Raw genomic sequence first — 12,590 nt, 5'->3', positions numbered from 1 at the left:
CCGCGGGCCGCGCATGCGCACTGCGCAGGGCCCCGCCGCCTGACCAGACCCCGCCGCCGCCGCCGGTTCGCGCCCGGCCCCCCCCCGGCCCCGGTCCCCCCCCGGTCCCGGCCCCATGGCGGAGCCGGCGGCGCTGCACCCGGTGCAGCTCTACGTCTACGACCTGTCCAAGGGCATGGCCCGCCGCCTCAGCCCCGTCATGCTCGGTGAGGCTCCGGGACCGTGGGGGGGGGGTGAGGCCGGCCCGGTCAGCGTGACGGGGCAGTGCGGGTAACGGTCACGGTAACGGTCACGGTAACGGTCGCGGGGCCTGGTGAGGAGACACCGGTGCGATGTGGGGAGCAGGGGGGCGGGGAGGCCGCACAGCGGGACGGCTGGGGAGGGACTGGCAGGGGGAGCAGGGGCAGGGCACGGGGAATGGGGTTAAACTGGGGGAGAGCGGGTTTGGGGTAGGGGTGAGGAGGAAATCCCTCACTATGAGGGTGGGGAGGCGCTGGCACGGGCTGCCCGGAGAGGCTGGGGGTGCCCCATCCCTGGGGGTGCTCGAGGCCAGGCTGGATGGGGTTTTGGGCAGCCTGGGCTGGGGGGAGCTGTCCCTGCTCATGGCACCAGTGATCTGTGAGGTCCATCCCAGCCCAAACCATTTTATGACCCTCTGATAACCCAGCCCTCTGTCACACAGGGGTGAGCTCCTCCTCACGGGGCTGGCTGCTGTGGGAGCATCACCGCACGATGCCTTTAGCCGCGCTAATAGGATCCAGAGGCATTATGTATTATGTCCGTGCGGCGTTCAAGGATCAGTTTAGCCTGCCTGGTTCGAGATCAGGGCTCTGCGTTGTGGCTGAGTGATGAACCTGAACAGCAGAGCCACGCAGCGTTGTTCCTTCCTTCCAGGTGTTGGGGTGACTTAGTCATGCCCCTTGGGCACATCTTCAGCTCTCTTGGCAAGTCTCTTCATTTTTCCCCAGGTGTTTTTGTTCTTGTTACTTTCTGTGAGTTTCCTGTAACTTTTCGGTGAATATTTCTATTCTAAAGTATAAGTGACCAGACAGTGAAGTTCAGTTGGCTTTGATATCAGGCATGGCATGTTTAACTTCTGTGTGCTGTTGCTCTACCTTCTCTGCAGGTACTGTCTGCTCTCCCTCATTCAGTCTGTTCAGACTACGTTTGTCTGTCCAGCTACATGATCTAATAATAATAAATGCTAACCAGAAGGAAATGAGATCTCAGTTTGCACCTGGTTCTGTGTAAGGAGGATAACAGGGAGGATAACAGCATTGCCAGCTGAATTGTTCTGATTTGGAAGATGATACTGAGAGAAATCTTTAAGGAAGATTAAAAACCCATTGCATTGTGGGCTTGAAGAAAAATGTCTTGCAGCTCTTTAAGTTCCCCTGTCCTGTAAGTGAGGTTGTTGCCCACGTGACTCGCAGAATGGGCAGGACCTTGGTTTGCTGCAGCAGCCTTGGCTCACTGCGGTGGAGTCGGCCGGCAGCGTGTGTCAGGTGGAACTCTTGAGCAGGGCGTTCAGCTGTAAGCACCTAGCAGCCCAGAAAGAGTTGGAGCAAAAGATAACTGTCCAAAGAAAGTACCTTCTGCTTTGTTCCTTGTTCCTAGCCCCAGCACACTATGCTGCCTCACCTCCACGCTTTCCAAAAAACATTAAACTGCTCTGCTGTAAGATCCCAGCAGCTTTGCTCCAAAACACTTGCTAGGGATCTTGTGAAAATCAAGTACAATTCCCTCCCCCAGTCTTCCCTGCTTGGTCTCTCCAGGCACCACAAGAAGGGAAATGAAGCACCCTCCTCCCTCTCTTAGTCTTTTCCTTCAGTTGAGTACCCTGAATATCACATAGGAGAAAGTGTTTGACTAATTAGGATAATTTTCCATTTTTAAAAGTTGCTCTTGAGCTGAGGGATGAACAACAAGCTCTAAATGGGCTAAACATCCGTCTCCTTACACAGTTACTTCAAGTCTCAGCTCTTCTGCCCTTCAGCCTAATAGTTTGGATTAATATGCAAACTCTTTTCACTTGGTACTTAAAACGCACAGGAATAAACAACATCACATGCGCCACGAGATTAACAAATTGACTCTGCCCGTAAGACAGACTGGCGAGCATCTAATCTGCGTTTTGCTTGGCCTTCCAGATAAACCTCAGCATGGAAGTAATCTGATTTGATTGTTATTCTAAAATTATTCAGGTTTGTTTTCTTTCAAAATGCCCTCATGCTCGTGATGGCAGTCTCCTGAATCAGCACAACAAACAAATCCATTCCGTTCTCCCTGTTCCTGTAGCTAAGCTGAGGCTCCTGCGATTTTTTAACGCGTTTGACTGTTGTGTTTTTCTCATATTTCTCTGGTACGTACTTGAGCAAGAAAGCTATTTGCGCTGTGAATGTTATAAACAAAGATAATAGCCAACAGCCACAAAAAGCAGATGAAACTTGGCCTCATTCAGCAATTTAAATCTTTGAGAGGCTGAAGTGCACGGATCTATGCATAATTGACATCCCTTCCTGAGTTCTGCTGAGTATCTTCAGGAAATATCCATATGAGCACCTCAGCAAGTAGAAAAGAAGGCTTAAGAGGTTGGGCATTGATCGGGTTTCCAAAGCTTAAGGAGCTGCCATCCTAGAATCTCACGGCTCTGACAGGGTGACTTCAATGCCCACGTTCTTCATCCGTGACAAACAGCAATCTGCCTTACATCAGCTTGCAATGGCAGCAGCTGAAATTAAACTGAGTTACCCCACGTTTACTGCAGGCTGAGCTTCCTCACAGGTAATTACAGCAGGATAGCTGATACCTGGCAACTTGGCCATCTGCACTAATTGTTGTTTGATGAAGTGCCTTCAGCTAAATTTGCAATACCCTTTCCTCCCCAACAGCTAGAGGCCCATTGGAATATTTAAACTCCCTGTGTACCTTATTGTTACCTTATTTACCTGGATGAACAGCAGATGCCCAACAAATACCATCCCATGTGGACGTTCCTATTCTTGGATTATTTGGGGCGGCTCCCCGAAAAGCTTGACCTTTTACTTATGAAGCTGGGCAGTGCTGCCAGCAACAGCTTTATTGGAAGTGTCGCTGCCAGGCCTGGATGCAACTTGCCTTGGGCTGTGGGAACAGCAGTGCAGATCCTTGCTTGGCCGTACGGGCAGGGCTGGCCTGTGTGTTGTACCCCGAGAGGCTGTGAGCAGTGTATTTTGTGCCTGCTGCTGGACGCTGTCCGTGAGGAGTTAAAAACAAACAGCGGCTCCGTTCAAAGCAGCGCCTGGCAGCAGCTGGCCTCAGACAGCCCTGCCTTGTGGGGCTGTGCTAGCCCGGAGCTGCCCTGCTGTTGTTGCCTGTGGACTTGGGGCGTAGCAGCCAGGGAGAGCCCCCCCCCGGCCGGAGTAGAGGTTAATGTGAAGTTCCTTTCCTGAATTCTCTCTGCTTTTTTGCCTTCGTGCAATCAGGGAACCACACTGGTGGAAAGGGATCCCTGGAGGTCCTGTTCAAGGTAGATCCGGTGAGGACAGAATCCTTGTGCTGCTTTTGAAACAGTTTCCTCCTGGAAAATGGTGATTTGTTGTGAATAGAAACGTGCATTAATTTATGAAGATAAAGAGAACGTGAACTACGCAATGCCAAGGAGGTAGGCCAGCTGCTGCAGGCCGTGCCCTGTGCCCTCCCCAGCTGCTGGTGCTGATGAGCTGTGCTATCACTGCTTTTTGGCAGCTCCGGGATGCAGGGCGAGAGCTCCGATGGGCAAGGTGTGGGACAAGGGCCAGAGGATCCAGCTCAGTGGGGTGGGACGTGCTCAAGAGGCAGCAAATCCTGCTGAGATGTTGCGACACGCTGCTCCACTCCCCTCATCGCTGCTGCTATCTTTTGGCCTCCCTCCTGCTCCGTGCCCACGTTTCTGTGCAACAGGATGGCAGAGAATATGTTTGCTGCCTGGCTGCGGGCCACGGCAGTGACAGATCAGTCCACCTACAATAAAACTGTGTATGCTCACTTGGTTGTGACACTGCAGGCATCAGACAGACTTTTCCTTGCCTCCACACGTGTGTGACCCTCATCTGAAGCAGGTTTCCATTTCTGTGCCTATTTTGCGTCAAACTGAAGTGAGGAAATTGCAGTGGTGGCTGTGAATTCCTTACCTGGGCACATAGGCATCCCTTTCTGGGAAGGCCTGAGGGATTATCCTCATCGGAGGATTGGCAAGGCGGTGGCTCTTAAGATAGCCAAGAAAAGTTTTATTGTCGCAAGCATTTGAATAGAACTGGTTTTAATTATTATTTCTTTATTTTAAAAAGACCAGAGCTCTGAAGCTTCACTGAAAGGAGAAAAATGGAAAGGAAGAGAACAATATCTGGACGCGATGGCCTAGAATTCAGGAATTGAGGTCTGCAGCAGGCTTTAGGAGGCCTGATGCCCATCTGATGCAAACAGATGGTGTCCAAACCAGAGCAAAGGCTGTTGGCCTGAAGGTAGCCCAGCAGCACTTCCTTAACAAATTCTTCCTGGCACAATGCCTCTTGTGTTCAGCTGGCTTTTTTTTTTTGTCATCTGTCTACGGTGCTCTTGGTCTAGTTCTAGGAAACCTGCAGGTGCTCAAATCACATTCTGGCACCTAAAAGCAAGGCTGTGACAACAGAAGTTCTCAGGAGAGGTGCTGCCTGGATGTAGAGGACAGCTGAGCGTGAGGTGGTGTGCTGAGGACACTTGAAAAAGATGCACCAGGGAACTGGAAAAGAATTTCAGAAGGGGCTCTGTGTAAGACAACCATGCTATCAGTTTAGCTGTGCCTGAAGCATATCGTTACTGCTGCTGTGTTCTACAAAACACACAGTTTGATTTTATAACTTGTATAAATTACAACACTAATTCCACACATTCATTTAAGCTCTTAGTTTGTAAGAGGCGGGGAAGCCAGGGGACAGCTGATTGTAGAGACCATCACCACAGATAGTTGGCTGAAGTCAGATCAGTCACTGAAAAAGGAAAGTGAGTGCTCCGTGCTGGCAGACCTCTTGTGATTGTGAAAGCAGTGCAAAACTCAACTGTTCTGGTCATGACTGAAGGCTCTGTAACTGTGGGATAAGGTTTCTTTCCTTTGTCTGTAGGCAAAAGCCCAAGGAATGTAAGCACTGGCAGGGTAGGGTGGCATTGCCAGCTCTGCATGCAGCGGGAAAAATGGGAGGCACTGGTGTGGACACAGTAGTTTAGGTTGGGAAAAAAGGCATGCTGCTTCTTTAGAACTGCCTCTGGGATGAAAGCTGTGTCTTTGGGGATGCTGTCATGGTGAAATAACAGGCAAGGTTCCTTTGTGATTGACAGAAGGTAGGCTGAAATCTGGAGAATACATTGCTAATAATGATCTTTTTTCTGCATACAGGGAAACAGCTGGAAGGCATCTGGTAAGTGACTGCATTTAACTTGCATAATGTGTTAACTCCTGTGGCGTAGGAAGTATTATCCATAGATTGTATCTGCTGCAGGTCTTAAGAACACTTTAGCACGGAGAAGAGACCAAGGCACTTTCTGTTCCTGAATACAGACTGACAGTAAAATCACATAGAGTCAGGTGCTAGGATCTCATGGTTTTAGTCATTGTTTTGGTTTAGTGCTCTCTTGTACCCATTTTCCAGGGTTCAGGATGTTGTCCCTGTCCCAGACACTGTCTTCTAATTGCAGGACTAAACATGAGAGTAAAAGAGTAGGTGGGGAGAAGGTATTAGAGAATCTAGCCTCCTGGTTATGTAAGAACCATGGCTACGTTCAGTTACAAATCATTTCCTAGTTTGCTGTAGGTCATGCTCAGAAAGTTTAAAAATAAATAAATAAATAACCCACCTTCTGCGTCTCTCTCAAGCCCTCTCTAGTGATTGCCCAACCGTATCCTCAGTGGGTTGCTATCAGTCAGACCCTTCTGCCAGCAGAGAGAGACAGAGCTAGCTCTGCGACTATCTCAGCAACTTCACCCTCAACCCGTTAGCGGAAAGAGGCTGCTGGAGTTCTCGTGCTGCTGTGGAAGTCCCAATCTTCCTTCGTACATGCTTAGGCACCTAGCTGAGCCCTTCTTCCCAACCTCCCACAGTGTTGCAGTAGGGTTGATAATCATTTCCATTTGTTTTTTGTCCCAGCAGATACTGTTCCTAGTCACAGAAACGCATTGACTTTTTCCTTCAGCTATTAACTTGGTGATGACCTTGACCACAATGTCTTTACTGGTGATTAATGTGCTAGGTTAAATGTTTCCTTTATTTCATCTGTTTTTATTCCCTGGCAGGCACACCTCCATAATAGTCCATAAGGATGAGTTCTTCTTTGGCAGTGGGGGAATCTCCAGCTGTGCACCTGTAAGTTAACCTTAGTTTTCTGAGGAGATAATTTTGTGATAGGCTTACAGATCAGATTTGCTTGTGTCCTTTAGAAAAGCAGCAAGTGAAGAGAACTCTGAATTCAGCCAGATGTGGCTGCTTGCCATGGTTGCCCTGGGCATCTGAGGAAAAGAACATGGAGGGAAGTTTAAAAAAAAAAAATAGAACACGATGCTTTGACAGACCTTTCTGCCACTGGAGTGGTGAAACTGATGGGCAATTCTTCTAAAGCAGAATTTTTCTGTATTTTAGAGATTTCGGCACATAACCTCTCATTCTCTAGGTGGAGAATGGGGAAGGCCAGTAGGGCTCCTTGCTTGATAAACTAAAAGTTCCTCTTTCTGTGCCTGGAGAAACCATAGCTCAATTCAGTGGACCCCAAAATAATTCAGTCTGTTGATTTTAATATTATCTTCTGGATGTTAATTGTTAAAGGGAGGAACGCTGCTTGGCCCCCCAGACTTGGTTGTTGACCTGGGAAACACTGAAGTCACAGAAGAACTTTTTCTGGAATATTTGTCGTCTTTGGGGGAATCTATGTTCCGGTAAGTAGCAGCTTTTGCTATAAAATCTGTGTGCCAAAAAAAAAAAAAAAGGCTTTTAGGGAAAGAGGGAGAAAGGTCTTCTGAAACCCATCCCATTCACAGAACTTTGCCTAGTGTATTAGTTAGTGCTCTACAGATAAGAGACTGGAACTGATACGTACAACTAGGCAACCCTCTCGTGTGCCAGCCCTGAGCTAGGCTGGGAAGACATTCTACCAGGAAATCTTTCACGTTTGTTTTGTTGTTGTATTTTTGTGTTGTTGTTGTTTTCAAAATGGAATAACACCTAAAATGCTTTAGAGAGGATCACCAGGGAAAACGAAGGCACTGTATGAAATATTTCAGTAAATAGTGCTTTGCCCCATGAGTCATGGGTGAAGCTTTGTAGTAAAGCTGCCAACTTTCAGATAAGTAAAATCAAGGTCTTGGTTGCTAAAGAGTCTTGTCAGCTTCTCAAGAGGATAGGAAATGGTAGCATTAGTGTTCTGGCTAAATTTCAATATCAATAATTCCTGTGATTTTTTTTTTTCCTTACTCCTTCTGTGGTTTTACTCAAAGAAACCTGACCTCACTTACCCTTCAAAAAACATTGTATAGAGTCAGTGATGCAGAGAGATGTCGTTTTCCACCCTGATTCAATTGAATTTGAAGGTGAATTGATGTCTGTATTTTACGTACTTGACTTAGCACCCTTTGTTGGGAAGGGGAGAAAAGTGCTGATGTAAGGAGATGTTCCTCATTGGTGGTCAAAGTTTTTCTTGTTAGATTTATTGCTGGGTCTCTCTTTTCATGTTTCAATTCCTTTCCTGTGGCGCAGAAGTGAGTCTTATAACATCTTTGAACATAACTGCAACACCTTCAGTAATGAAGTGGCACAGTTCCTGACAGGAAGAAAAATCCCTTCCTACATCACTGACCTTCCATCTGAAGTTCTTGCCACGTGAGTATGCATTCTGCTTCTCCCTGTAGTGTATTGCTTCATGCTAATGCTTAAATATTTGACAGAGGCAGCAGTACCAGTTTCTGCCGGCTCTGTGAGAACCAGCGTGAGATTAAGGAGAGGATGCTGTTTGCTTTCCTTTAACGCTTACAACACTGTCCGACAGGTGCTAACTTGCGCTGGCATTACTGAGAAGGTGTGAAAGAAGGTTGTTCTTCTGTCTTTAACTTAAATTAGCTATTTTGTGAGGGCCTCTCTTATGTGACCAGACACGTAAAGGGACTTTCTGAAAGTGATGCAAGTGTGTCTTTTCTTTGGTAGCTGTTTGGTTTTGTCTTTTTTTTTGTCTTGGGAAACCAGTATATCTCAATGGTCACGTCTCGTACTCAAAGCACCAGTGAAGATGTCAATTTTGCTTGTGAAGAGGCAGGGGAGATGTAATTTTAAAATTACTGCTGCAGCTTTAAAGCTAGAACTGAGTGGAAAAAGAATATGAAAGAGGAAGTGAAGGCAGGTCAGCTCGACCTCTTCTGTTGTACTCTGAACTGGTAAGGATCCCAGCAGGGTGATTTAGCTCCATTGTTTGGGTCTTTCTCATAGCAGTGGTATACCACATCATCCGAGAGACACATCTTCTGCCTTGGGCTCTTATTTCCTCAGATCTCTCAGCCAGGCTGTAACAGAGTGAGTCACACCAAAAGACAAACTTGGTGCTACAGATTGCAACAGACACGATTCTCTGTGTTGAATCATTGTCTTATAAGGGGACTAGGGGCTATTCTAGTCTTTAATATTGATGTGGTGCTTAATGAAGAACTGCAGTTGCATAACAGGGATTTCATTCGCATGCTTAAGTAGAATGAATTACTGAAAGCCAGTTTCAGACACACTAATACCACATTAGCGGCGTGGGTGTGTTAGGACTTGGAATTACCTTTATAGAAAATCTGCTTTAAGATCCTTAGCTATTGAACAGTAAATTCTGCATGATAAGTTAAATCTAGTTTGCTTGTAGTGAAAAGTGAAAGTCTCTTCATCAACTTTACTTCTGTTATGGTGATTTGATTCCAGTCTAGGAAGTGAGCCCATTTCTGTAGTAAATGGGAAAAATTGTTCAAGTAAGCTATTTGATGTGTTTATTTCTTTGCCTTCTCAGACCTTTTGGACAAGCTTTGAGACCCCTCCTGGATACCATCCAGATCCAGGCACCTGGAGGAAATGCTTTCAGCAGACATAATGGACAGAGCTAACAGGAGTGACCCATTGTGCCCAGCCTCACCATGCCTCTTCCTTTTTAAACACGAATCTACCAGATTTCTATTTTATAATTTCCCATCAGAATTAACTCTATGGAAATTACAGGACCAGTTTTAAAATTTCCTAGGGAGAGGGTTATCAGGGTGCATGTAAGACAATGCTACCAAAAAGATTGCCATAATTTCTAATAGTATTGTACTAATTTATAAAGGCTGTCCTGCCTGAGTTAGGCTGACACTTTCTAAGTAAATCCCGTGCTGGTAAGTGGGAATTCATTCCATGAACATTCAAGCACCCGTTACACATTTTGGTGTAAATGGGATGTCCTAGCCATCCCTTGCAGGCTCACATCTCTTTCTCTTGTCACTGCGTGTATTCTGGGGGTATTTACTGAAGTCTGTAGCAAGAAGACAAAGGAAGTGTTTGTAGCCTAGGAAGTGAAGGTGTCCCTGTACTAGTCTTACACATATTTCATTAACGTTGTGTTATTTGCTCAGGGGACAAGCTCAACTCATCTGATCAGAGTATTTGCAATGGCACAGCTGAGTGGAAAGGGTGGCCTCGCTGAGCTAGTCAGCATCACTTTCAAAGCTGAGACTTTCAATGGGATCAGCTGTGTGTGGGTGGGAGGCTGCAACTGAAAATTACCAGGAGCCTCGTAAGGCGAGATCCAAGTGTTAAGGGAGAGAACCAGCTGAACGGACAGAATCTCATGAGCAAATTTTAGGTGAAAGTAAGCTTTCTTTTCTCCAAGCAGGTTTGTCAGCAGATGGATAGAATCCTGTTAACTTTTACCTTTGCTCAGGAGCTATTTTTTCTCACTAAGCCAGAGTTACAGTACAGTGAGGCAGGAATAGCATGGCAGCTGCACAATAATGAGAGCGCTCTGCTTAAGTGAGGGAAATAAGTGCTAGGTCTCCCCAAATTTACAGAAAATAAGGAATAGTGAAGTTAAGCTTTTTTGTGGAACAGTTGAGTTGATTGGGATGCATGGAGAAGCAGTCCTATCCTTAGATTGATGTTAGATTGTATCAATACTGCATCTTCTAATTTAAGGTTAATCATAGAATCATAGAATATCCTGAGTTGGAAGGGACCCTTAAGGATCATCAAGTCCAACTCTTGACACCGCACAGGTCTACCCAAAAGTTCAGACCATGTGCCTAAGTGCACAGTCCAATCTCTTCTTCTTAAATTCAGACAGGCATGAATTTAGGTTCTGAATTTAGGTTAGAAATTCAGGTTCTTACGGCTTTGCAATTATTTGCAGTGGGGAAAAAAATCAGGGGAAGGAAAGATGAGGCACATTGATTTCTTTTCATGCATGTATATACACTGATTTCCTGAACAATTCTGTAGCAAGTACACTTCAGAAGGAACACAAGAAAGATATCAGGCAAACCCCCAAAACATTGCTGGTGTTTCATAAATGGGGATTGCACATCCCAGATGCCACTGAAGAAAGCATCTATGCAAAGTATAGCCCTTAGTTCCAGTGCTTTGTTGTGCAAACAATTGCTGCAAGCTCAGTCCTGCATCTCTCCGTATACCTAAAGGAGATGTCTTTCCTCTGCTGGGCTATCTTTCTCCCAGAGTAATACGGATTAGTATGTTTCTCACGCTGTTATTTTTGTGGGGATGAAGTGGAAGAAACCCACAGTTCAGTCACTCTGTCAGTTACTCTGTTGCCCTGCACCTTGTGGAGTCACTACACCAGTGGAAGTCGGGGACTGTCAGTCCTTTTGCAGTTGTGTGGAGCTGCTCTGAGTGCAGGTGGCCCTTGCAGCCCAGAATGTTTTTTTGTTGTCAGTGGTGAATTTTTCCTTCTGTCATTCTCTGCTCGTGCCATCAACTTTTTAAGTGTTCATTTGACAGACTGGACTAGGAGACAACTCCAGCAGTTAGTACAGATGCAAAAGCTTAATGCAAAAGTTTTCAGTCTTTCACCATCAAAATGTACTGTTTGCAGAAAGCATTCTGTAGTAAATTATTTACCAGACAGCACCTCTTGGTGCTTCTGGAGAAGGAATTGGTAAGTGTTTGTTTTCTGGAAAGCCACAGCATAGTTTTCCTGTTGTCTGTGTAATCCCCTCCAGACTCTTTCCATGCCTATTTTGTGAAGAATAACGGTCTCTCATCTGAGTACAGACATGACTATACCACAAAACACAACAGCACGTTAGAGATCTTGGCGCTTCCTCTGTCGAACAGGTATACAGAAGCTGATACAACGCAGCACAACATCTGGGTATGCTAGTTTGGTACCCACAAGGAGCACAGCTGTGGTTGTTTCTTTCGGCAAACTATCACTTCAGGTACAGCCATCTGCTGGTACAGCTGTTCTGCAAGGCAAGCACAGGCACCACAGTCTCTAGTACCATGGTCTCTGCCCCATGCTTCATTGCATGACAAATGTGTCCACTTCAGAGGTCCTGAGCCTGGTTTTTGCTTCAGGGCCTTTTCCTTTCCTGCCTCCTGACAGGATGTAAGAGGTTCCCCCCAGGCATTTTGCAATCAGCCTTTTCCCCTCCTGAGCAGCCCTGTTGCGGAGAGAATGCTGCTACTTGAGTATCAGTGGGTAAAATTTCACTCAGACACATTCTGGTTGCAGTAACTGTGGTACTCTCAAAAGGAGCTCCAGAGGGTCTCCATGTCTCTGGACCTACTCTGTGTATTGTGGCAAAGGAACTATAGGAGGAGATCCTGTTTGTTTGATCTTACTGGGTAATGAGACCCTTGCACCCCGTAGGCCTCTTAGGAAACCCATTTTCTCCAAAGATGGTTGCGTGTAAATTGCAGGTCTGTGCAGCCAACATTCCTCCCAGCCATACCTACTCATAGGTGCACAAACTACAATGAACAATGTATGGAAGCGTACAGAGGTGGCAAACTTCAGCTGGTTGACAAAGGGGAGCAGGGAAGCTGAACTCCTGGAGGGGAGCAGGACCCTTTTTCCCACACTTACTGTTCTGTCAAGTATTGCTGGGGTTCCACCATGCCATTTTTAAAATGTTAATAACATCTTTAGACAGAAAGTGATGTTTTGATTTTTTTTTTTCTATTACAATAAAAAAGTACAGCAATTTCCTGTTTGGTTGTATGTGTCCACGCAGCTACCCAGCAAAGGCAGCTCACCAGAAATCTGCTTCACGCTGTTCCCTGCTGGAAATTGCAGGTTACGAAACCGTCCCAGCAGTTTGTGCTGTGTACTGCTGGTAGAAGTGACAGTGGCTACTGCTCTTTGCTAGAACTGGCCATGGGCAATATTTTTATTTAAATTTGGGGACATTTTACTTCTGCAATCACTGTGGTATGTTAAAATCCCTCTTCTGAGGGCTGGCACAGCTTGGATGAGTTGAATAAAGGTCAGACAGTAGGCGGTTTGTCAGCACGGATTGTGTACAGCCATTGCTCATTTAAGTGTTCAAGAATGAAATACCCAATGTGTGCTCTTGAAGAAGAGGCCCAAAAGAG

The 12,590-nt window shown here is 46.2% G+C and overlaps 1 protein-coding gene across 1 annotated transcript; it reads left to right on the top strand.

Moving 5' to 3' along the window:
- Positions 1–32: 32 nt before the first annotated feature.
- Positions 33–12,199, top strand: DESI1 (desumoylating isopeptidase 1). The gene is made up of 6 exons (XM_027454005.3): positions 33–206; positions 5,390–5,411; positions 6,284–6,353; positions 6,810–6,919; positions 7,737–7,859; positions 9,016–12,199. The coding sequence occupies exons 1-6, from the start codon at positions 116–118 to the stop codon at positions 9,107–9,109; spliced, it is 510 nt and encodes a 169-aa protein (XP_027309806.1). The 5' UTR covers positions 33–115; the 3' UTR covers positions 9,110–12,199.
- Positions 12,200–12,590: the final 391 nt, after the last annotated feature.

Source organism: Anas platyrhynchos, chromosome 1 (genome assembly GCF_047663525.1).
Source record: "Anas platyrhynchos isolate ZD024472 breed Pekin duck chromosome 1, IASCAAS_PekinDuck_T2T, whole genome shotgun sequence".
Classification (NCBI taxonomy): Eukaryota; Metazoa; Chordata; class Aves; order Anseriformes; family Anatidae; genus Anas; species Anas platyrhynchos.
This window is presented reverse-complemented; position numbering and strand designations above follow the sequence as displayed.